General features: G+C 56.4%; 1 protein-coding gene across 3 annotated transcripts; it reads right to left on the minus strand.

Annotated features, from left to right (window-relative positions):
* Window positions 1–5,611: 5,611 nt before the first annotated feature.
* Window positions 5,612–16,700, minus strand: NPTXR (neuronal pentraxin receptor). Of its 3 annotated transcripts, XM_080393796.1 has the most exons (6): window positions 11,477–12,238; window positions 10,757–10,977; window positions 8,662–8,884; window positions 8,275–8,519; window positions 7,772–7,951; window positions 5,612–7,355 (listed from the first exon to the last, which is right to left on the minus strand). In XM_080393796.1, exons 1-6 carry the CDS (start codon window positions 11,547–11,549, stop codon window positions 7,131–7,133), a joined length of 1,167 nt encoding a protein of 388 aa, XP_080249922.1. In that variant the 5' UTR covers window positions 11,550–12,238; the 3' UTR covers window positions 5,612–7,130. The 3 variants fall into 3 exon arrangements, with proteins under 3 accessions (XP_080249922.1, XP_080249921.1, XP_080249920.1); XM_080393795.1 differs by lacking the exons at window positions 10,757–10,977; window positions 11,477–12,238 and adding an exon at window positions 15,622–16,700; XM_080393794.1 differs by lacking the exons at window positions 10,757–10,977; window positions 11,477–12,238 and adding an exon at window positions 15,622–16,327 and having other exon boundaries at window positions 8,662–8,881.
* Between the last annotated feature and the right edge of the window lie 5,394 nt (window positions 16,701–22,094).

Here is a 22,094-nt window from a genome sequence, read left to right on the forward strand (position 1 = left end):
CTGGAGACTTTGCGTTTTTCTGACTTAAAACCCCTTTGAGGCCTGGTTCTACCTTTTGTTTTAAACAGGGATAAATACTGGAGTGGTTTGGGGCAGTTCATGTGTTTTCATTGCATGGGAAAGGCAGCCGCTTGTGTTTGCGATGCAACTGGGTGCATCTGGAAAGTTTGATGCAACTGGAAAGAAGGAGAAAGCGAGGATGGGTCATGAGTTTGCAAACAGCTCCTGTAATACTGACCCCCATCCCTACTGAGCTCATCGCCTCCCTCCGTGGCCTTTTTATCTGTAATGCCTGTTTGCTTTGAGGCTTTCCTTGATTCTGGGTTCCCTAGGAAGCCTGTGTTTGCTAGCCAAACACCAATTCCCTATAAAACAGGGCTTAAAACAGTTTCCTGGGGGTCTAGGAACATATTCATCTGAAATTAATACAGGTGGAGAAGCAGCAAGCTACAGAATAATACTTCCTGTGCAAAGCCCTAGCTGCTGGGCGTGATGCCCAGGTTTCTGTCAGGGCCCATCCTTGTCTTGCAGAGTGGCTTGTGGGCCTGATCTTTTGTGTGGTCTTTTGGCTGGTGTACGTTTGAAATGTCCTCATTGCCGGCTGGCTGCTGAAAGAATAATTGCTTTCTAGCTGTCTTGAGAAGGAAAAAAGAGGGGGAGGAACAAGCTGGGCATTTTCCTGCCCCTGCCAGCTTGTGGAAAAAGTCCTCTTCCCTCACCGTAACCTCAAAGCCCCCTTCCCCCCCCCCCCCCCCCCGGAAGACATCTTATTGTCTCTTTTGCTCGTGTAACAGCGAATCAGACCTGGTTGTTGTTTGCCTGACAAAACGCAGCGAAGCTGACTTAGCTGACTTTGGGTTCGGAAAGACAATGCTGCGGTGATCGTTCATCTGCCCCTCTGCCTTTTCTGCTGGTTGTGACAGAAATGAAGCGCTGCCTCTTGTCCCTCTCATTCTCCTACCGCTCCTGCCTCCTGTGCCGATTCCTTCTCCTTCCTCCTTTCTGCAAGCATCGGCCTCTTGCAACGAGGCAGGCACAGAGCTAAAATTGTCAGGAGACAGATAAAAGCTGGGAGATCATTTTTTTTTTCTTTTGCAGAGGAGATAATTAGGAATAGAATCTCTGCAAGGAAGATCTTTCCATCATCATTACTTTATCTCCAGGCAGCTACTCTAATCTCTCCAGGGACACAGTGCTTTCAAGCATCGTATTCTTGCTGTGTTTTTTTTAACGCTTTAATCCCTGTGTAGTTCACCCACTTTTGCTACTAAGCAGCAAGTCGGAACGAGCTGGTGTGTTTGTGTGCATATAATATGCCTCTGTTTGGGGGAGGGAGTGTGCATGCATATGTGATTCTGGGTTCAATTAAATGTGCTTTGGTTTTGATCAGTGTGTCCCCAGGGAGTGTTTTCCTCGGGAAATGTGGGGCTGGTTGAAAGGATTATTCATCAGTGGTTCCTAGGTGAAAAGCTAAGGGAAAATGGCCAAACCCAAAACTGTAGAGGGTCCAAAGATAGGAACACCATGTTGCTGTGTTCTTTGTGAATGTGGTGGGTTATACAGCAGGGCTGCAAGGTAGAGAAGCCTCCTGACAAAGGGGAGCATCCTACTGGCCTGTCTCCATCTGCTGTGGCTTAGCAAAATGCGAGCTGTTAATTTCTAGACCCTCAAGTGTGGGGTTTCTGCAGGCTGCCTCTCTACAATGCTGCAAACTGTTCAAAGCCTTGTTAGGCTGACACAGGTAATGTACTGGTCCCTTAGCTGCTAGTACAAACGGCAGATACGTGGCTGGCTTCATGTCACCCCATCTTTAGTTTCCATACTGAGCAACCATGTGCCCGTCTGTAGGTGAAGGTAAATTCAGAGCAAGGGCCTGATTCACCTCTCTGGATATGTAGGGACCTCTGACCATTGCTCTGCTCTGGGTGGTCCTTTCTTATTTGCCACTAATCGCAGATGAAAACTCTTCCAGCCCTTTGCCTTTGGCAGCCACGGTGAAGTGCATTAAAAAAAAGAAGTGCCATTTGCCACCTGACGTTAGATTGTGTAGTACTCCTTAGCTGAGAAACAGAAATGTAGCTGCTGTCTGCAATATGTATATATATGTATATACATATACACACACTATATATATATACACTGCCCCACCTTTTTTTTAGCTATCTCCATCATTAATGGTAGGAAGAGACTGGACAGCAGGCTGACTTTTCATCAGGTGGAGGGCACCCACAGACTCTCTCTTTTCGTGGCTGCTTCTGGTCAGGTTTTGGGACCTCCCTATCATCCCCATGGGCACAGGCCCTGCTGTGCCCCATCTCCTCTCTGCAATAAAGCAGGGGGCTAGAGATTGCTGTCCTGCCTCTCAGCTGCAACCTGGAGGCTGGGCACTGCTCTACACAGCCTTGGGTAGTACCAGAGGGCCCGGGCTGGGGACATGGGACACACTGAGGTCTGCCCTACAGCTGTACCAGGGTGCGTAAGATGGTTGCAGGTCTCTGGAGGCAGACATGCTCAGGAGGTCCCATGAGGATGCTGATGCCGTATTTCACTGGCATCAGAGCCCCAATGTCTTGCGTTGAGCTGAGGGAAGGCAGGGATGAGGACACTGGTGTGCAGAAACAGCTGCTGAAAGCAGCCCAGCCCTCTGCTCCAGAGGAGAAGCAACCTGTTTTGAGACAGGTGGATCCCCTGGTCTGCTGGACAAGCCGGCGCCCCATGTGTGGTCCTATAGCTACTACCTCTAGTAACAGCTGCTACCTCTGGTAAGGTCTGCTGCTGAAGCATTAGCAGCCATGCGGGGGCCGTTCCTGCACCAGATGCTCTGGAAGCACAGCGTATTCCCCGTGCAAGGCGCTGCACGAGTCTTAATGAGCCTTCCTGGCTCCGGGAGGGAGTGCAGGAGGCTCCCGACAGGATGGAGGAGCACAAGAAGGCAATTAAGGCAGCCCCCCATTGCTAGGGCAGTGCAGGTAATGGGGTCTTTGAAAGTGTCACCTCCTGGCAACAAAGTATGGGCTGGCTTGACCTTGTTTGAGGGGACTGGGAGGTTGACATGTCACAGGGACCTGTTACTTGTGAGCCCAAAGCTGAGGCTGCAGGTGTCAGGGAGCACAAGAGCTCCCCGAAGCCCACTCCGAGGTGGGGGTCCCAGGGATGCCCATGTCCCCAGGGAGGCAGAGCCTACATGGCTGATGGTGCCCTCTGGAAAGCCAGGCAACGGCTGAAGGAGTTCAGGAACTGCAGCATTTTCTTTTCAAACCTAATAATTAGTAGCCATCAGACCTGAATGTTAGCCAATCAGACCCATTCCCATGTTTGACCTGGTTATCGCCACTGCAGGCCAAAGCCCTTCCAGGGCAGGGTGGTTGAGTCTGGCTAAGTCCTTGGCCTGCAGAAAGCAGCGGTGAGTCCTGGAGGTTAGGAAGGGAAATGGTAGTCCCGTTCCTCCCCTCAAAGCGTGTTAACAGCCCTTTGGTGGGGAGATAGAGAGCATACCGGTGGTATCCATTGCATCCACCTGTTTCCCCCGCCATCTCCTCTGGTGCCAGTCCCCGCTGAACCGCCATGTGTCCCCTGCCTCTGCTTTGCCCACCTCTTGGGTTTCCTCCGTTTCTTTCCCACCCCATCTGAGGTATCCGGACACAACACAGCATCCCAGCTGAGCAGACCTACCCAGACCACAGAACCGTCTCTGGGCGGTTGTTAAAAAGTTCCTTCTTTACACCCCCAATAGTAACTTTGTTGTTCCTCCTCTGTTCTTCATGTGATGTGTTGTTTTCCAGCCAGCTGCCCTTAGAGAGGCGCAGAACTTCTCCTGAGTGCTCCTGGTTAATTTAGAAGCAAGCAATATGTTTAAGTCATTGTAATTGCGTCTTCCAGCCAGCAATGCCATTGATTTGTTGTCTCCACCTTTTAAGCCCTGTCGCAGGTTTGCAGCTCTTGCAAGGCTTGGCTTACCAAAAATAAATGGTCCCGTCTTGCTCTTCTCCCCAGATGGGTGAGAAGCAGCCATTGCTTCCCCCACAGAGTCAGTGCAGGATGGAAATCAAATATTTATTCCTACTCTTGATCTTCTGTCTCCTAACCAGGTTCCAATCTCTCTGTAATACCTTCAGTTCCTGAAGAGCTTTATATGGAGGTGTTTACTGTAAGCTTTTAAAATGTCCAGATAAATTACATCAATTTTTCTTGCGTCCCTCCTGGTCTGCCCAGCTGGCTGTGAACCTCTGTGGGGAGACGAGGTTACCCTGCAGAAGCTGTGCCACCGGGCTCCCCCCTTTCTCTCATCCCAGACATGACAGATCCAGGCATCCTGGGGACACAGCTGGGATTGGGATCACACCAGCATCATCTGGTGGGGAGCCAGAGGGCAGCACAGAAGTCCCTGCCTGAGCGTCTCCTGGCGTCCCCTTTGGTTCTGCTTTTTCTGAGGGGTTTACACAGGTTTTGGTGTGGGCTATGTTTCCAGACTCCGGAGGAGACTGGTTTTATGCCAATAGCCTACATCAGCGGCTAGACTGTTTCCATCCTTGTTTATCCTCCTGCATGTCTTCTGCGTTGGCCAGCGGACCCAAAAAAACCCTTGCAGGGCTCCTGGAGTTTTAATAGGAGGGTCTTCTGAACCAGTCTTGCCCCTATTTCACCTCCTCCTAAGTTTGTGACCCCAGAAATGGTTTTGGACATTTATTTCCTCCTCTAAAAAGTGCTGTCTTTCCTAATTATGCTGCTGCTGTTTGGGCATGCAGGCAGAGGTCACCTGTTGAACCGCCTCCTGTTAGTGATGTGGGGGTGAGCCTCCAGCTCAGCAAAGCCCTTGAGCATATGCTCCAGCTGAAGTACGTACTCAGAGTTAATGTCTTCTTCAAAAAAACCCTCAACTTTGAAGAGATGGGCTGAAGATGAGAGCTCCAGACTTTGTTTTACAGCATTAAGTACCCTCCAGAAGGAGAAGTGGGAGCTGGGGGGATGGTTCTGACTCAGTAAGGAGACCCTACTGGCACACCAGCAATGGCAGGGCCCTGGGGTAAACTGAGTCTTCTGGCTTTATGCTCTATTTTCCCCAAATATTGGTGAGGTTATATCTTTCCTAGGAGGGCCAGGACTCACTGAGGGGCAAAAGCATTGTGCAGACCTGGCCACACTTGCTCTAGAATAGGTGGCTCCAACAGCCATGCCAAGGGTGAACCAGCTTGTGCCTAGCTAGGTCAGGAACTCATTACTGGTATAGACTTAGACTGGGCATGAGCTCCTTGCCATCACAGTCTGACTTGGAGGCTGTGGTTTTCTCCTGGGTTTTGCTTCCCTGTTGTCGGGATGGGGGTTCTTCTTCCATGGGGAGTTGCTTCCCCCAGCCCCGCAGCAGCAGCCTGTACCCCATGCTGCTCCACCACAGGGCAGATGAGAGGTGCCCAAACCGTGACACCACCACGACCCCCCCAGGGCAATGATACCCAGCCTCTCGCGATGATATTTCTGTAATGCCAGCTATGCAGCTGCGGGCCTGTCCACCTCCCTCCAGGGATGCCACCCTAAGCATCCCGGGGAAGGACACCTCGGCTTGGGCTGGCTGGTCCCCTCCATCCCTGCAGTGACCTCGCACCCCACAGGAGGCTTGAACAGAAAATGTCACGTTTATTGTTCACGATCAACTTTACAAAAGAAATGCCCCAACATGGGTGCGCATCAGGGGCTCCTTTCACAAACGTGCATTAGAGAAAGCGCGTGAGCGAGCAAGGAAGAGGGGACAACTCGGCGGGGTGCATGAAGGTCACAGTGTTTCCCACTTGGCACGAGGGCTGCGCCCTGCCCCCACGCATCCCCCCGCAGTGGGCTGAGCTGCCCCACTGCCGGCGGGGACCCTGCGGGGGGGTGATGCGGGTGGCAGGGCTGTCCCCTCTGCCTGCTTCACCTCCCCCCGGTGCAGGAGCAGCTGTTGCTGAAAGCACGAAGTAGGACTTGGGTTCGCAGGGGAGCACTGGAAGCTGGACACTGTGCTGAGCAACCATGAAATCCCCGAAATAACCCTCTCCCCCCTGGACACATACACGTGTGCACACACACATGTATTGAGACATTGGTGACCATGCGGCATGGAAACGGTGTATTCTCAGGCACTCCATGGGGAAAATACTAGCCCACTCCATCACCCCTCCAGTTCCAAGGCTGGCAGCAGCCCTGTCCTTGGCCAGGAGCAGCTCAAAGCAGGGGAGCCAGGTGGAGGCAAGGGCAGCAGCCCAATCCAGCACGCAAAAGGCCAGGGATGGGCAGCAAGGCTCCTCTGGCCACCATCATCCTCCGTCTCCTTTTTTTTTTTTTTGCTTGATTTTGTTCCCTTTAATGGCAGTGCTGCACTCTTTCCCCCTCAGCCAGGGATGGAGGAGATGCTTTGCCCCTTCTCCCCATTCCCTTGGTGGCCAACTGACCCCCCCAGCTTGGGAGGGGAGGGCTTGCTCTGCTTGCCTCTGCCTTGAAAGCCTGGCTCCCCTCAGGCAGTCCTGCCCAAACAGGCAGTAGAGGCAGGGGAAGGGGCACAGGGAGGGTGAGCACTGTCTCGCCAACCCTCTGCCATCTTCCCTCAGCCTCCTCGGGGCTGTGCTTGGAAAACCAGGGTGACAGGAGAAGAAGGAATGGGGCCAGAGGGGAAGATGCTCCCAGCCGAGTCTTTGGGCTCATTTGGAGTACAGACTCACAAAACCAGATAGTGGGGCACTAGAAATAAACGGGGAAAGGGGATGTGCTTGGGAGAGGAGGGGGAGGGGCGCACGCTGGCATCCCGCTAAGGCTGGACCGTGCTTGGGGCAGACGGAGGTCTCCTTCCCACTCATTGGGGCTGACAAAGTGGGGACCCTCGCTGTACCAGAGACACCTGTGGGTATGGTGGTGTCCTCCTGAAACAGAAGCATCGCAGGGTAACACCCAGGGGAAGGCATGCCAGGACAGGGGACAAGCCGCGCCACCAGCGTGGGGACAAGAAGGAGGATGCCAGGGGAACCCCTCCCTCCCAGGACACCAGCGTGGGGGGCTTGAGCATCGCCCTGATGAGGCTTGGTAGTCTGGGAGGGGAGAAGGGGGCTCCCTGCTTCGGGGCTGCCACTGGGCTCCTTGGCGCTGCAGAGCGGGTGAGGGGCTGCTCATGCCTTCCGCCCTTCCTCACAGGCAGCGAAGTCCCCCTTGCTGGCACCCCCAAAGACCTCCACCGCCTGGTCGTCCCACTGGATCACGTTGCCTTGGAGGTGGGAGGTGCAGTTGGCCAAGCCCAGGATCTCTGCTGGTGCCAGCATGTGGTCCCACACACTGAACTGCGCCAGCTCCCCCACGAAGGCCTGGGTGGCATCAAAGCGGCCACCCAGCGTGTCCTGGCAAAGAGCAAGAGAGGTGATGGAACAGGGATGGGGACAGGAGAAGGAACAGGCATCCAGTGGGCAAGGGGAGAGGGAGATGTATCGGGAGAAGCAGAGCAAGATGCCCAATGGCAAGGATTGGAGGGGATGGATGCATGGAGGAGATGCAAGATGACAAGGCGGGGAGCAAATGGAGGACAGAGGGACAGGGAGAGGGAAGAGGAAAAGACAGTGAGTGTACGTGGCCTGCCCAGAGGTGGGATGAGCAGGCAGGATTGCCCCTTGCCCAAGATGCCAATGCGCCATGCTGAATGGTCCTGCCAATGCCACCCCCAGCCCTTGCCCCATTTGGGGGCTGCCCCCTGCTCCCCAGCTGGCTTCATGACAGAGCGATGCAAACTAGCAGCTCTCAGTGTTGTGCTGGCACTTACCTGCTCCTGGCCCAGGATGACGACACCCTGGGGCTTGATGGCATGCCAAGAGGCCAGGTTCTCACCAGCACCTCGCTGCTCACCGTCCTGGTACGCTGACCACTTGCCATCCCGGGTGGTCCATGCCACACAGACATGGTGCCAGGCCTTGTCCTTCAGGCTCAGTGGCAGCTGGGCAACCTTGGAAAGAAGAGCAAGAGCCCGGCACTCGGTGCAAATGCTGGGGGACCCCAGTGTCTCTCCAGCCCCTTGCAGAGCAAGAAGTGCGCCCCCAAAGCAGTGGCACCCCAAATTCTACAGACATCCCAATGTGCTGCTTCTCCCTCTCAAATCCCACCACAACGGGCCATCCTCCCCATCCTCCTGCCTCCCCCTTCCCTCTCAATCCCTTCCTCCCAGCTCCCCTACATCAGTACCCCCAGGAGCATCATTTCCATGGGGGGCTGAAGCAGGGGAGATGAGGGCAGGGGCTTCCCTCTTGCCCCTCCTGTGGCTGGGCTGACCTTGTCATTGATGAGCAGCTCCAGGGGGTTGCTGCCCCACTCCAGCAGCACAATCTCATTGGCTTGGCTTGGGACAGAGTAGGAGAAAGGGGTGCCAAGCCCTGCCAGGGCCTTGGACTTCAGCCACATGCAGATGGTGAAGGCGTAGAGCTCAGGCAGGCTCTTCTTCATGCGGGCATACATGTAGTTATTCTGCACTGGGATGGTCACCTTGAAGGCATCGGGAGGGCTGTAGCCTGGTGGTCCTACATGCCAAGGATGGGGAGGAGAGAGGAGGGTCAGCACCCATCATTGGGATGAGGGCAGCCTGTCCTGGGGCTCTCCTGGAGATGCACCTGGGGGTAGGGACCCCCTGCACCACCTCCATCTCCACTGGGCAGGACTCACCGTGCTCCAGCTCTGTCACCCGGTTCTGGAGGGAATTCAGTTCCTTCTCGATGTCATGCTGCTGCTGGCTGCGGTCAGTGCTGGCGGCCTGGCGCTCCTTCTGCAAAGTCAGGATCTTGGAGAGGAGCTGCTCCTCCAGCTGCTCCATCTTGGTGTGGAGGGCATCGCGAGTGAGCGCTGGGGCAGTGGGTGCCGAGCCGTTGGTGCGGGGTGGCAGCTCCTGCTGCACTCAGCAGCAGGCATGACGAAAGGGAAAGGAGGAAGAAAAGAGAAAAATCAGCACAGTGTCCTTAAATAAGGACACGTCCAGCTTGCGCTACCACTTGTGGGAGTGCTTCAACCACAACCCCATATCTCCAAGAGCCTCCATGTGACTTTGACTCTCCCCTCTCAGAGCCTCCCCTGAGTTTGTTACTGCAAAATGAAGCTTGGTTGTTCTTAATGACTTTCTGCCACTTCAGAGACAGAGCAGTGATGGGACGCAGGAGCACTTGGGTCATCTCTTGGCTCTGCTCCTGCGGGCAGCCTCGCACAAGGTGGGAACAATGTGGAAAGGAGCTTGGAGCTCCCCTCCCCACTGCTGGTGAGGCTGTGCCGGTGCATTAACATCACGTAACGGGGCTTTAATCCTCTTAGCCCAGCTCAGCCGGTGTGCGGGGGTGTGTGCACACATGCCAGGTCGGCCAGGTAGCTCTCCATAAGCCAGCCTTTCCCAGGCCATCAGGATGCCACGGAGAAGTGGGGCCAGTGGCCAGGGTGTCATGTCTCTGGTCCTTGAGACATGACCCATCACCTGGGGACATCAAGCATGTCTTGTCCCATCAGGGTTAAAACACAGACCAAAACTCTTTTCTTGGCTGATCCAAACCCCAGCACCTCATGAAGATGCTTCCAGCTGCTACAGCATCCTGCAAAGATCCCAGATCCCATCCCAGCTGGAAGAAAACCAGGCTGGAAGCGAGCAGGTGGCCCTTTGCCATGCTTCTGGGGTTTCTCCGGAAATAAAAGCCCTCTCCCTTCCCCATATCCTTGGGATGTTAGGCTCTTTGCCATGAGCTTGGAAAGATGGTGACCACCTCCTCCATGCTGCCAGACCTTCCTGAAGGTACCAGAGTGGCCATGGTGAACCTGCCTTAGCCTCTGCCAGACCGAAGGCCAAGGCAGGGCTTACCATGGCTGCTCCAGCACCGAGGCGGGTCTGCATAGCTGCTTCAGCCCTGGACATTCACACAGCTTATGCTGGTGGGACATGGGGTGATGCCATCCCTGCTGATCAGGATAAGCCTCCTCCCAGCCTCGGAGCTGGCCTGGAGGAGGTGACCATGCTCATCTGTGGTTGTGGCTTACAACTTTTTCTTCTTCCCTATATCCCATTTTTCCAGGATGGACAGGACCTGATGATCATGCATACAAAGGTGAAGGGGAGAAAGCCCACCGATGTCACCACCTATCTTTGCTATCCATCATGAACCACAGGGGAGAGAAGAAGGCTGGAGGAAAGCTGGGTTCGGCCAGGCAGTATGCAGCCTTGGCAGATGGGAACAGCAGGGAGAAGCTAGCAGGGAGAGGGAAAGTGAGATGGTGTTAGTGTGAGCACAAACAGCCCCGCACTGGGCAGCGACACACTCAGGCTGCAAATAAGAGGGAGGCTGCGATGCTCTAGGGTCTGAAAGAGCCTCCAGTGGGGTCTGCTGGGGCAAACCCACAGGTTACATGAGGAAAATCGATGTGGACAATCAAAACTCAGCAAGGAAAGTGAGGTGGCACAGGGGATATCTGCCAGCCCTCATCAAATACCATCTCTCGCTGCCAGCTTGCTCCGGCGGTGCTGAGGATGCTCTCGCTGAGAACAAAACCTCTCTGGGAAGGGAAAAGCACCTGGCAAAGGGCATCCTACCTTTGGTCTCTGTAAAACAGGGAGGGCTTAGCCAACGGGGAAGGGGCTTGAGCACTTTTGGGGGAGTGGGTCTTGGAGACCCACTGGTGCAGCTGGCTGAAAGGCAGGGCAGGGATGGCAGGAAGGAAAAGTGAGTGGAAAGGTTAACTCTCGTCCTCCCAGCAGGGATAATTCCCACCCGGGGCTGCCCATGCCCACATCCAAGCAGAGCTGGCTGTGTTGGCAGGGGGCAGTGCAGGTAGGATAGGGTCGCCTTTGCCTCTTTGTCTGCATCCTGCAGGCTCCGAGAGCTTTTCTCATCCCATCAGGCTGCCTGGCTGTGGTGGAGGCTGGCACGCTTTGCTTCTGTCTGCCGCACGCTTTGATTGCTCGAGCTGCGGGTTTGGAGCCTACGTCCCTGCTTTCAGGCACGGCTCCATCTGTTAATGACGAAAAAAGAAAAGGCTGGGAGCTTTTGTCGCTCTCGCTAGCCCCTGATAGCCTGCACTACATTATTTAGTAGTGACTGAGCGGGTTTTTTTCCTCTCCTTCCTCCTGCTTTTCTCCCTGCTGCTATTTTCTTCCCTCTGTAACTTTTTTCCCTATGGCTTTTTCATTTCTCTGGCTTCGAAGCATCTCCTCTGGTTGCTCCCCTCCACACACATACATGCTCTCTCCCCTTTTGGTCAGTTCTTCCTTTTTCCCCCTTCATCTCTCTCTCCAGCTCTCCCTGGCCCTTCCAGCCCAGCAGCCAGGCCACTGATAGTTGGACCCATGTGGTCGGCTGAACCACTGCCAGCTCCATGTTCCTCCTGGCGAGGGATGCAGCTGGTACCCTCCTCCAGCAGTTTGAGGGCCACCTCATTGTCCCAGCAGACACCATCCCCATCCCAGGAGCCAGACCACGGCTGGCAGGAGACCAGACCTCCCCATACAAACCCATGTAGCTGGGATGTGCTAGGTGATCCTCCCAGTGCTGGGATGGGCTGCATCCCTTAGCCATCCTCCGCATCTCTGAGCTGCCACTCGAGTATCTTTCTCCCAAATCAAATTATTTGCAAAATTATTGCTAGATGTGCAGCTGCTGTCTACCAGTGACCTTTGGGGAGGGGAGAGGAGGGGAAGCGCCTTCTCCCTGGTTGTTCAGCAGGCACCCGGCTTCCCATCTGCTGCCGTGCAGGCAGCAGGGGAGTGGGCAGTGGGTGCGGGGGAGGCTCGCTCAATGCTTTTTGGCCACCAAAAAAAAAGATTGAAAGATGCCAGGTAATATTAATCACATTAAATGTCAGCGGGTGGGGCGGTGGGGGAAGGGAGCGGAAAGGGGGACGCGGGGGCAGGGGGCTGCAGGGCCGGGGCAGCCACGTCAGCATGTGCTCACTCAGGCTGTAGCCCTCAGTCGGCAAATGCACTTTGATTTATGTAAGGAGATCAGAGCCTCATTTACTAATGCACCAGCAAATCTGGGCCCCGATGCTCCCCCTCAGCCATCAGCACGCAAGTGCCCACCTTAGCTGCTCAGATGGGGTGGCCAGGACCACACGTTGATGCCCCAGCACATCCCACAGATCATGATGCTGAGCTGAGCACGTGCACATAGCATTCCCATTTCCTTTCCTGGAACCTCAAATCATCCCAGCTTGCCCACAGCTCTCCCATGGCCACTGCCACAGGATGGCACACCTACCACACCGGGGTTTTTCAGACACTTTTGGATCCAGGCAGGAGCTTTGGGGGTCATTAAACCCCCAGAAGGACTGCCCAGGGCAGGGGATGAGCAGGCATGCATCAGCCTTTGCCTCCTCTTCCTCGCGAGAGAAGAGCTTGCTGCTGATTCCGTCCCTCTCAGATGTTATTAGCAGCCCAGGGCTGTCACAGTTTGGGGCTCTCCATCCCTGCTCTGCCAGAGATGGAGGTGTGAGGGAGACAACCAGCTTGCTCCCACTCCCATGCCCATACCTGCAGGTTTCCTGCCAGAAGCTGGGTCGCCAGTCACAACGGCACAGCCGCATGCCGGCTAAGGAGCCAACGGGCTGTTACATTCAGCTGGGGCCAGGTCCCCCATAAAGCCTGTTGGGCTGTCCCTTCTCCCGCTCCGCTCCCTTCCAAGGGATGACAGGGAGGAGCGGGGCATGTGCAACCTGGCACAGCCCAGGTGATTCCCCCCCTGCTCCAAAACTGCTCCATTTCCATTTGCAGCAGTAATTGAAAGTATGGAAAAGGAGCACCTGGGGGCCCGGGCTCTGCTCACCAAGATGCACCCAAGTGTACAGATGTATGTGTAGAGAGCCAGGGTAGACCCTTCAAAACTGGGAGGAGAAAGCCCAGCCAGGCTGCTGCACACAAGGGGAGGACGAGTGATGCCTTGAGGGGGCTAGGAGGAGGTGAGGGAAGGTACCCCGGTGTGAATGCTGTGCCAGCACTAGCCTGTCCCCACCGAAATGGCAGGGCACAAAGAGTGAGCCTGTGGGGGCCCTCCCTGTGTCCCCCTTCCCTGGGAAACCCTGCCGCCACACCACCAAAATTAAGAATGAAATGATTTAATAGGGGTTTTGGCACATCATTGGATTAGATCAGCCATCTTCCACCAGCCCCCTCCCCGCAATCCCGGCTCCAGAGCCTCCCGCGGTAACCCCTGCTGGCAGATCTGCTGGGAGATGCCCTGGGACCCAGCCTTCCTGGGGAGGGGGCCCACAGCACTTTGTGTCATCCCTCTCCCAAGACTAGGTCACCCTGGGCTTCACCAGCATTTTCTCACCTTTCCTCCCTCTGGGTTTTGCAGAGCCTCTGGCACACCGGTGGCCACCCTGGGACTGTCCCCAACCAGGTCACCTTTCGGGGTGATCACTGCCACCCTTTAGGAGAGCTGCAGGGGCTGGGGGTGCCCACCATGCCATGTGGTACCCCAGGAAGGTTCCTGGGGCCAATGGATGGAGCTATGCAGGATGGAGAGGCACAGGTACCCCCCAGAGTACAAAAAGCAAAGCAAGCCGGGGAGGGAGGCCACAGGCAACCATCACCGCACAGCCAAGGTGTGACACTAGGGCTCGGCTGGCTGGGCTGTGGCTCTCACCAGGCCATCCCAGGTGATATGTTAGAGCTGCCTGGAGCCAGGTCAGCCAAAGTCCAGCCCACCTGCGACAAGCTGCCTTATTTCCTCAGTTCGCAGGGGAGATACAGCGCCCTGCGGCTCAGCCCGCCCTGCCGGGTACCCTTGAGACACTGGCAGTGCAAAAGGAAACATTTCTGGCAATGTGCCACTTGGCTTCCTCATCAGTAAGCATGTGCGTGAGCCTAAGCCTTGACCCAGCATTGCTTCAGGCTCCCTGGGCACACGTGAGAGCCTGCTCTGGGTCTTGTGAGCTTCACCATTCCCTACCCCAAACCTCCTGCCATTGCCAGAAAACCCAGGAGAGGGGCCAGGGCAGCTCATGGGTGATGCTGCCCCTTGGAGAAGGGGGAGAACATGGCCAGAGAGCAGCTAAAGGACTGATGCTCCCCAAGATTCAAACTGATGTGCTTGGGTACTGTCCCACTGAGTATTGCCTGGTCCTCATGCACACACAGGTATGCATGTACAGGGGCTTATTTTTTCCCCTTTTATTTCTGGGTGAGCCTATCTGCTGTCTGCATGTGCATGTCTTAGCCCGGTTGTGTTATCCCACTTGTGGGAATCCATTTGTTTGGGGCTGCAGGGGGGGTTCAGGGTGCCTCTGTCCCTCCCTTTGGCTGCATTGGGCTCTGGGCATCATGCTCAGCTGGGCTGCATGTCCCCCTCTCTCTGCACACATCTGGTATCCTTCTGTGTTTGTTTTTGTGCATGTGTGTATTACCCTGGCAGCTCACAGGTGCATCCTCTGTAGCTGGTCTCCAGCTCTTTCCCCTCCCGTGTGTGTGTTTACTTGCCTTTCCTCATCTTTCTGTCCCTGCCCATATCTCCATCCTCTACAATAATTCTCTCCCAGTCTCATTTCTGAGCCCGTGACCTTAGTGGCTCTGAATTATCCACCCATGACCTGCTGCTACTGCACCCATGTGGCTGTAGTGAGGAGGGCAGAAGGGCAAAGCTGGGGAAAGGGACCCCCATGGGGTGCTGCCTGACCCCCTCCCAGTTCTACACTCTGGGGAGGAGTGGAGAGGGCAACAGGGACCCAAATGGGAGGTTGAGAACTTGCTGGAGGCTCCTTACAGGTGGCTCTGGCCCCCAGCAGACCTCAGGGGATAACATAACCCCCAGAAAAGATGGGGCATCTGGAGCATCCCCCCTAAGGAAACCAGACAACCCCTCTGGCAGCTCTCATGTCCCCAAACTATTGCCCTGGCTGTGTCCTGCAACGTCTGCCAAGGTCCGTGCAACCGCTGAGCCCACATCAACCCAAATAAACGGACACACACACATACTCTGTCATCGGCCCCATCACAGGCACCGCAGCAGAGCTGACAGCGCTTCTAGCTTGCAGCCGGGCCAGGGCCGAGCCTGCTGGGCACACACTGCACAGCTGCTACAGAGTGGGGACAAGGGGTCCGCAGCCCAAGTACCAACAGCCCGATGCCACAGAGGCGGGCACAGCGAGCGGCTCCAGCTGCCCCCTTCTCTCCACAGCTCCTATGAACCGTGCGGGGAAGGGGTGCTGGCTTGCAGCGGGTGACACTGCACTTCAGTTTGTGAGAAGTCCCACTCAAACCTGCGACGGCATCACGGCATCGGATGGGGTTTGCCTTTCTGCTAAAGGGCAGGACCTGGCTCAGAGCTGACGGCCTGCTCCAGTGGGGGCCTTGGCGGGTGCTGGGAGGCAAGCGGGGTGCCCTACATGGGTGCGGACGGGGTGGGGGGGGGTGTGTGTGAAGCAGGGCAGCCCTGCTCCTTGGGACCACCCTGCACAGAGGGAAGAGAACGGGGCTGAGACCTCCAGGAGGAGTGGGACAAGGACAGCCTTCCCCAAGCCTCGCAGGGGGGATGAGCTGGTCCAGGGTGTGTGTGGCTGCAGGCCCGGGGAACGGCACGTGTGGGAGCATCCCCCCACCAGCCCCGGGAGCATCCTCCCCCCGGAGCACCCCTCCCCGAGCCCCGGGAGCAGCCCTCGCACCTCGATCCGGTCGATGCGGTCCTGGAGGGTGCGGACGGCCTCCTCCAGCTCCCGCACGGCGGGCGGCTCGGCAGGGGGGTGGCCCATGGTACCGGGACGCGGGGCGGCGCGGAGCCCGGCGGCGGGGGGGGCGGCGGCGGGAGGGGTCCGCAGGCCGCCCTCGCAGCGGCTGAGCTTGCCGGTGAGCTCCCGGATGGTCTCCTGGTCCATGCGGATCCGCTCCTTCTGCTCCAGCGCCGTGCGGCGCAGCTGGGCCGCCGCGCTGCGCAGCGCCAGCAGCTCCTCGGGGCCGGCGGCGGCGGCGGGGCCGGTGCCGGTGGCCGGGCACTCGGCGCTCAGCGGCGTGCAGACGAAGCGGCTGAAGAGCGGCGGCGGCGGCCCCCCCGGCAGGCGCGGCCCGGCGCTGGCCAGAGCCTCGGCGGGGCCGTGCAGCGCTCCCAGCCCCTTGTCGGCGGCGGGCAGGAGGGCGGCGGCGGCCGAGTCATTGTCGGCGGCAGCGGCGGCGGGCGCGGCGGTACCGGCCGGGTGGACGCTGGCGATGATGCAGATGATGGCCCCCAGGAAAGCCAGCATGCCCGCCGCCAGCAGCACCGCCAGAAACTTCAGGGTGGCAGCGGCGTGGGGGGCCCGAGCCCGCGGACGGCGAGAAAACAAAGCGGGCGGGGAGGGACGGAGGGATGGCGGGCGGCGGCCCGGAGGGAGCCGGCGAGGAAGGACGGTACCGGCAGCAACACCGGCACCGGGGCCCCGGCGCGCCGCGCTTATATGTGCCGGGCGGCGCCGCGCTCCCCGCACCGCCCCCGCCGCCGCCCCCGCCCCGGCCCCGGCTCGGCCGCGCGGCCCCGGCCCGGCCCCTCGCAGCGACCCCCGCGCGGCTCGGCCCGGCCCGCAGGTGCGAGGGGCCGGGCGGAGCGGGGGCGGCTCGGGAGCACCGGAGACGGGGGCAGCCTGAACCCGGGGCTCGCTGAAATCGGCCCGGCGGGAGCCTCCAGCCAGGGGATGCTCCGCCGGGACAGCCCAAGGGAGGACCTTCCCCTGCGAGATGCTCAGGCTGGAATTCCTCAGGATCCCCTCGTTACCCTGAGGGTCAACACCCCGCAATCAGGTGTCCCTCGGGAGCGGCTTTCAGGCTGCTGGCGGGCCTTTCCCTCCTTGACCTTCTCCTAAAAATCCAGCCGGCAGCCTTACGGCTCTTGGAAATGCCTCCTCCGGGAGGGCGGCCGGGCGGCTGTCTTGCTCTCCCACCCCAGACTCGACTGTTGCACAGAGTGGATGCCTCACCCTCTGCCCTGCACGCCCACGCCATCCATTTGGGAAATACATACCTAAACCGAATCTTCCCCTACCAATGCTTTACCCTAAACCGCTCATAAAGATGATACTTCAGACACCCACTCTCTCCTTGCTCCAACAGTGTGCTCTCCCATCCACCCCGAGCCGAGCCGAGCCGTGCGCTCTCCGTGCCCCGGGCACGCCGGGGGCTCAGCTATCCTGGCCAGCCCAGCAAAGAGGAGCAGTGGAAGAAGAGCAAACAAAACCGATTTGAAGCTCTGCTCCGAAATGGCAGGAAATCCATCCTAGCCGGCAGGGAAGCAGTGGCATGTGTGTTTAAAAACAGCTCCAGTGCTGGATATGAAACACCAGTAAAGATTACATCTTCTCCCCGCCAGGCACATTTGAGTATTCTAGCGAGGGAGCCAAAGCTACAAAGGCTCCTCAAACTCAGCTTCCCACAAGCAGGGAGCAGGATGCCGGTGGGGCGTGGGCACCCTCTCTCCCCACAAACTGCATTGCACCCCAGCCCCCCAAAATCCTCACCTTGAAGCCAGCAAGAGTCCTTCCCTGACTTGGTGCTAGGTGGCTACAGGGAGGACAGGAGGAAGTTGGATGGGGTGGTTTAAGGAAGAGAGAGAGATGAAGGGAACCATGAGAGAGAAAATGGAGGTGGGCATGGACCGGGGCAAGAAAGGCAGATGTGGAGAAAGATCAGTGACAGGCATCGTGCTGTGGGAGTGAGGCCGGTGAACACTGCAGGCAGGTGAGTGCTTGGTGTGCAGGGATGTGGGTGCGGATGCAGGTGCAGGATGCAAGGAAAATGGAAGCCTGCACCCCGTGGAACAAAGGGAGGCCACCTGCCTCCAACCTGCCCCTTCCTAGCGGTGGCAGGGGATTGCACCCCCGCTGCATCACCCCCTGCCTGCAGCATGCTCACCCCTGTGAGCCAGGCAGGAATGGATTGGAAATGAACCCATGTGGGTGCTGGAGCAGCCTACCCTACCCCATAGCCTGCAGATCAGGGTGGGACAGGGTGTTCTTCCAGGGTGGGATAGGGTGTTCTTCACCTGCAGCCTTGTGACAAAAATGCCATATGCTTTCATGAGGCTTTTCAGGTCCCAGGCTGGGGGAAGTGACACTGTGCTAGGAAATTCACACTGGCTCAGCCATCCAGATTTTATTGCCAGAGGCTCCAGGATATTGGTGGCAAGGTTTATCCCTCCGGCTGATGCCGCTGTGGCAGCGCGCAGGGTGGGTGAGCCCCTCTACACCAGCTCTGACCCACTCACCTACGCTGGGAGGTGGAAGAGTTGGGTGCTGCAACAGGGCAGGGCTGACCACTCCTGGGGTCCTGACCTCTCCCTCGGCAGGGACCACAACTTCTTCCCGGAGACTAAGAAGTGGCAAAAATAGATGTTCGCAGGGGGTGATGACTCAGACTGGTGAGTAGCCAGAGCAGCTTCCCTGTCCCATGAATAATGATTCAAAGATGCTCAGTGGGCAGCTGGCTCCACACGGATGCAGTGATGCCGAAACCCTGCCCTCCTGCAGGTGATGGGGTGAGGGCAGGTGACGGGGGGGCTTTGGGGAACCCTGTTTTGAACAGGATTAGTGACAGAAGCTGGTTTTAGCAAAAACTCATGGATTCAGCCCAGAGGGACAGGCAACAAGCAATTAAGGATTTTCTTCCATCTACTTAACACCCAGACAGTGCCTCGGGCTGGCAAGGTGGGCCAAGGATCTGCCCTGCTGTGGCTCCCAAGCGAGAGAGACATTTGGGATGGGCTGCTGGCACAAGGGGAAGGACACCCCCTGCTCTGAGCCGAGTGGATGCACTGCTCCCCATCCGACCCTCCCTGTGGGAACAAGGCAGCCAGCCCCTTGCCAGCCAGGAGGAAAGCCTGGCTCCTTCATGATGCTCAAGCCAGCAGGGTGGTGGGAGTGAGGAAAGGGAAGAGCCTTTTCCCAGGGGAGGGTAACCTGGGGCCTCTGGGGTGGGGGATTACCCCCAGGATTATTGCCCAGCCCAGGTGCACACCCAGGGCCACCCTAATGGGGCAAAAGAGCTCCTTTGCAGCTGCCACCCCATGGACCCAGCTCCACCTTCTCCTTAGACTAGGGACCCTGAGTCCATTTCACTAGGGGATCCACAGACTCCACATAGCATGGAAATCCTGGTTTATTTCCAGGTCTCTAGGCCCTGCAGATGCAGCTTGTGTCACCTCACCCTGCTTGTGCAGGACCTCATAGGATGTGTCCAGTGAAGGCTGGCATCTGCCTCTCCCACCTTCCTCCAGCTCCAGAAAGCATGGGTCAGAGGTGGCTTCACTTGCTGTACTCAGATCCAGCCAAAAGCTCACCTGCTTCTGAGGAAACCCAGGGCACAGGGCAAGAGCGCTGGCCTCGCTGGTGTTTCAGCACAGCAGATCCAAGGTGAGCCTGACGGCACAACGCCAGGAGCGTTAACACCTTGGCTGTGCTCAGCTTCGGTGGGCAGTGTTCCCTGCTCCTGGCCAGCCAAGAGATGTCACTGCTGGAGAGGGCTCTCTTGTGGCTTTCTAGGCCTCAGACACTAGGGAGGCATCTCAAAGCATGTGCAGCCTTGGCTAGTGAAGCAGCAACCCTTCCCGGGAACACCCGGATCACCCTGCAGAAGGAGGGCAGCCCTGAGGGTGTTTTGGTCAGAGCCAGCTTGATGGTGACACCCGAAGTACTGACCTCCTGCTCTTCTCCCCCACCCGACTGAAGAACCCTTTCACCCAAACCCCATTCGCTTTCCCCACCACATATCACACCAACAGCCCTTTCCCACCAGAAATGTTGCTGTAACCTTTCTATACAGTTTCTATGGGCTAGAGGCTAATGGAGTCTATCTGGGGCTTTGATTACACACATTAAGAGTATTTTTCACCATATTTCTTAGATTATGTCATAAAGTGCACTTAGGCACACATTTTGGAGTTGAGAAAAGCCCAATGCATTTTTCAGCCACCAAGTGCTAGGTTGTGCCTAGATCTAATTTCATTTTTAAAAGAAAAGGATGTGGGGGACCCAGGGGAGGTTCTCCAGAGCACACTGGAGGAACATGCTCAGTTCCACTTGCTATATATGCAAGCACTCCGACTTCAGAGCTACACAAGTCTCCCTCTTCCTTTGTCAGAGCTTCTGTGTCCAGAAAGTTCTGAAGACCCAAAGCAGAACCAACACAGGTGCATGAGAAGGTACTAAGTGTGTTTGTATTTGACTGCTGGCTTAGAGCAGGTGTTTCAGCATCCCTGCTGTCAGCTCCACAGGTCACTCACACCCAGAGCAGGTCACAGCCCACCCAAGGAAGAGAAGACAACAGGTTTTGGAATGTAACAATTTATTGGGGTTAATTTTTTTTTTTATTTTTAACTCCCCATTTCTGGCATTGATACAATATTCAAGAGCAGCAGAAAGAACAAAATGTACAAGAATACAAGAGTAATTAGCACAACCCCCACCCCCAAACCTGGAGCAAACCATTTTCTTGTGGGAAGCACCAGGGGAAAGGGCGATTCAATCACCCCTCCAGTGGCTATGCCTCCCACCCATCCGCTCTAGACAGAGTTTAGCCAGCTGGGAACTGGATTAAAAAAAAACAAAACAAAAAACTGAACAAACACTATATTTAAAATGAAAATTGCAAGACAAAAAAAAATATAGATATACAATTCATCCGTGCACAATCCTTAAATGCATTTTTTTCAAAATAAAAAAATTACAAGATACATATTTAGGTTTATTTTAAATAAAAACAAAATTACCACCTTCACTCTGTATGCCAAGTAAGGGGAAATATACACAGATGGGTTGCACCAGAACCATGAGCACTCTAGAGTTAGGTCTGACCTTCTCTAGGAGAAAGGATAAGGCTCTGATGCTGCCAAAACTCAAGCACAGGCAGGATCTGAAGCACTCAAGTACCACAGAGCTCAGTGGGGTAACTCGCCTGCTCTAAGTTCAGTATTTGCAGGAATCTGCAGGATTTAAGCCTAAGCTTGGCACTGGGGAAGGTGAAAGGAAGGAACAGATGAGGCAGGCCCCCGTCCTCCACCACCAGCGGACAACTTTCTATCCAAAAAGAAAACAAATGAGAGAAAAAATATCCCAAAATAGAGAGTCCTCTATTCTTAAGGAGTGTACAAGGCTTAATGGCAGGGGAGACAAGAAGAGGAGGGGAGGACAGCACACCAAGTTTATCAGCTTGGGGGAGGCACAGGCACGACAACTTTTCTCCTAAAAAAAGTCATCACAATTTTTTTTTTGTTTTGTTCTGTCTAAGAACTTGACCTAAGACTACGTCCCCCTTTGCAGGTGGGGAGCTGGAAGCAGCAGGCTCCCTCCAACACAGCTAACGAACAACCTACACTCTGCCCTGCCCAGAGGGAACCCATCGGCACCCCTGGATAGCGGGGCGCAGCCAGGGAGCTGCTCAGGAGCACAGAAGAGCCCCACTAGTTCTACAAGACCCCAAAGTCCCACAAAGTGCTTTGACACACCCAGCCACACTCCTTCGGCTTAGTGCAAGCTTTAAGTGCTCAGCTGAACAAAGTCAAGAACCAGCCCTGCAATGGCAATTAACCCTTCAGCTGCTTGTCCTGGCCCTTCGCCCCTGCCAGGTGTATTTTCTGAGTCGCTGCTGGAGCTGGCATCACCATGTCCGCATCTAGCGGCCCTTCTGCCGCCTTACTGCTTCCCTATGCAGCAGCACGCTGCTTGCTGCCCACCTCCCAGCTCCGCTCAGCCCGGGCGCAGAGGGCATCCCCACCGCTCCACCCCCCAGCACCATCTCTGCCTGCGCTCTTGGATGGACACCTGGAGGGAGAGGGCTCAAAGCACAGCCTTCACCTGAGGTGGAGGGACTCTCACCCCAGGGACTGTGCTTTTGGACCGTCCCGGAGACGTTTTGTTTACCACCACAGAGAAGCTTGAAGGGACAGAACTGCCAGAGGCAGCCCACCACCACGGGAAGGGCACGCTGCCTACACCTCCCTTTATTCCAAGAAGGAGAAATTTTTCCCAGAAGGAAAGGAAGAAAGAAGAGCTCAGGGCCTTGTGATATCCATACCAATGAGGCAGGTGGGACAACAGGGTACCTCAGATGCAGAACACATGCAAAGCTGCTGGTGCCGAGGCTGCTGACCCTGCACAGAGAAGGGTGCAAACCCCACTAC

This window comes from Falco punctatus (assembly GCF_963210335.1).
Source record: "Falco punctatus genome assembly, chromosome: 6".
NCBI classification, from domain to species: Eukaryota; Metazoa; Chordata; class Aves; order Falconiformes; family Falconidae; genus Falco; species Falco punctatus.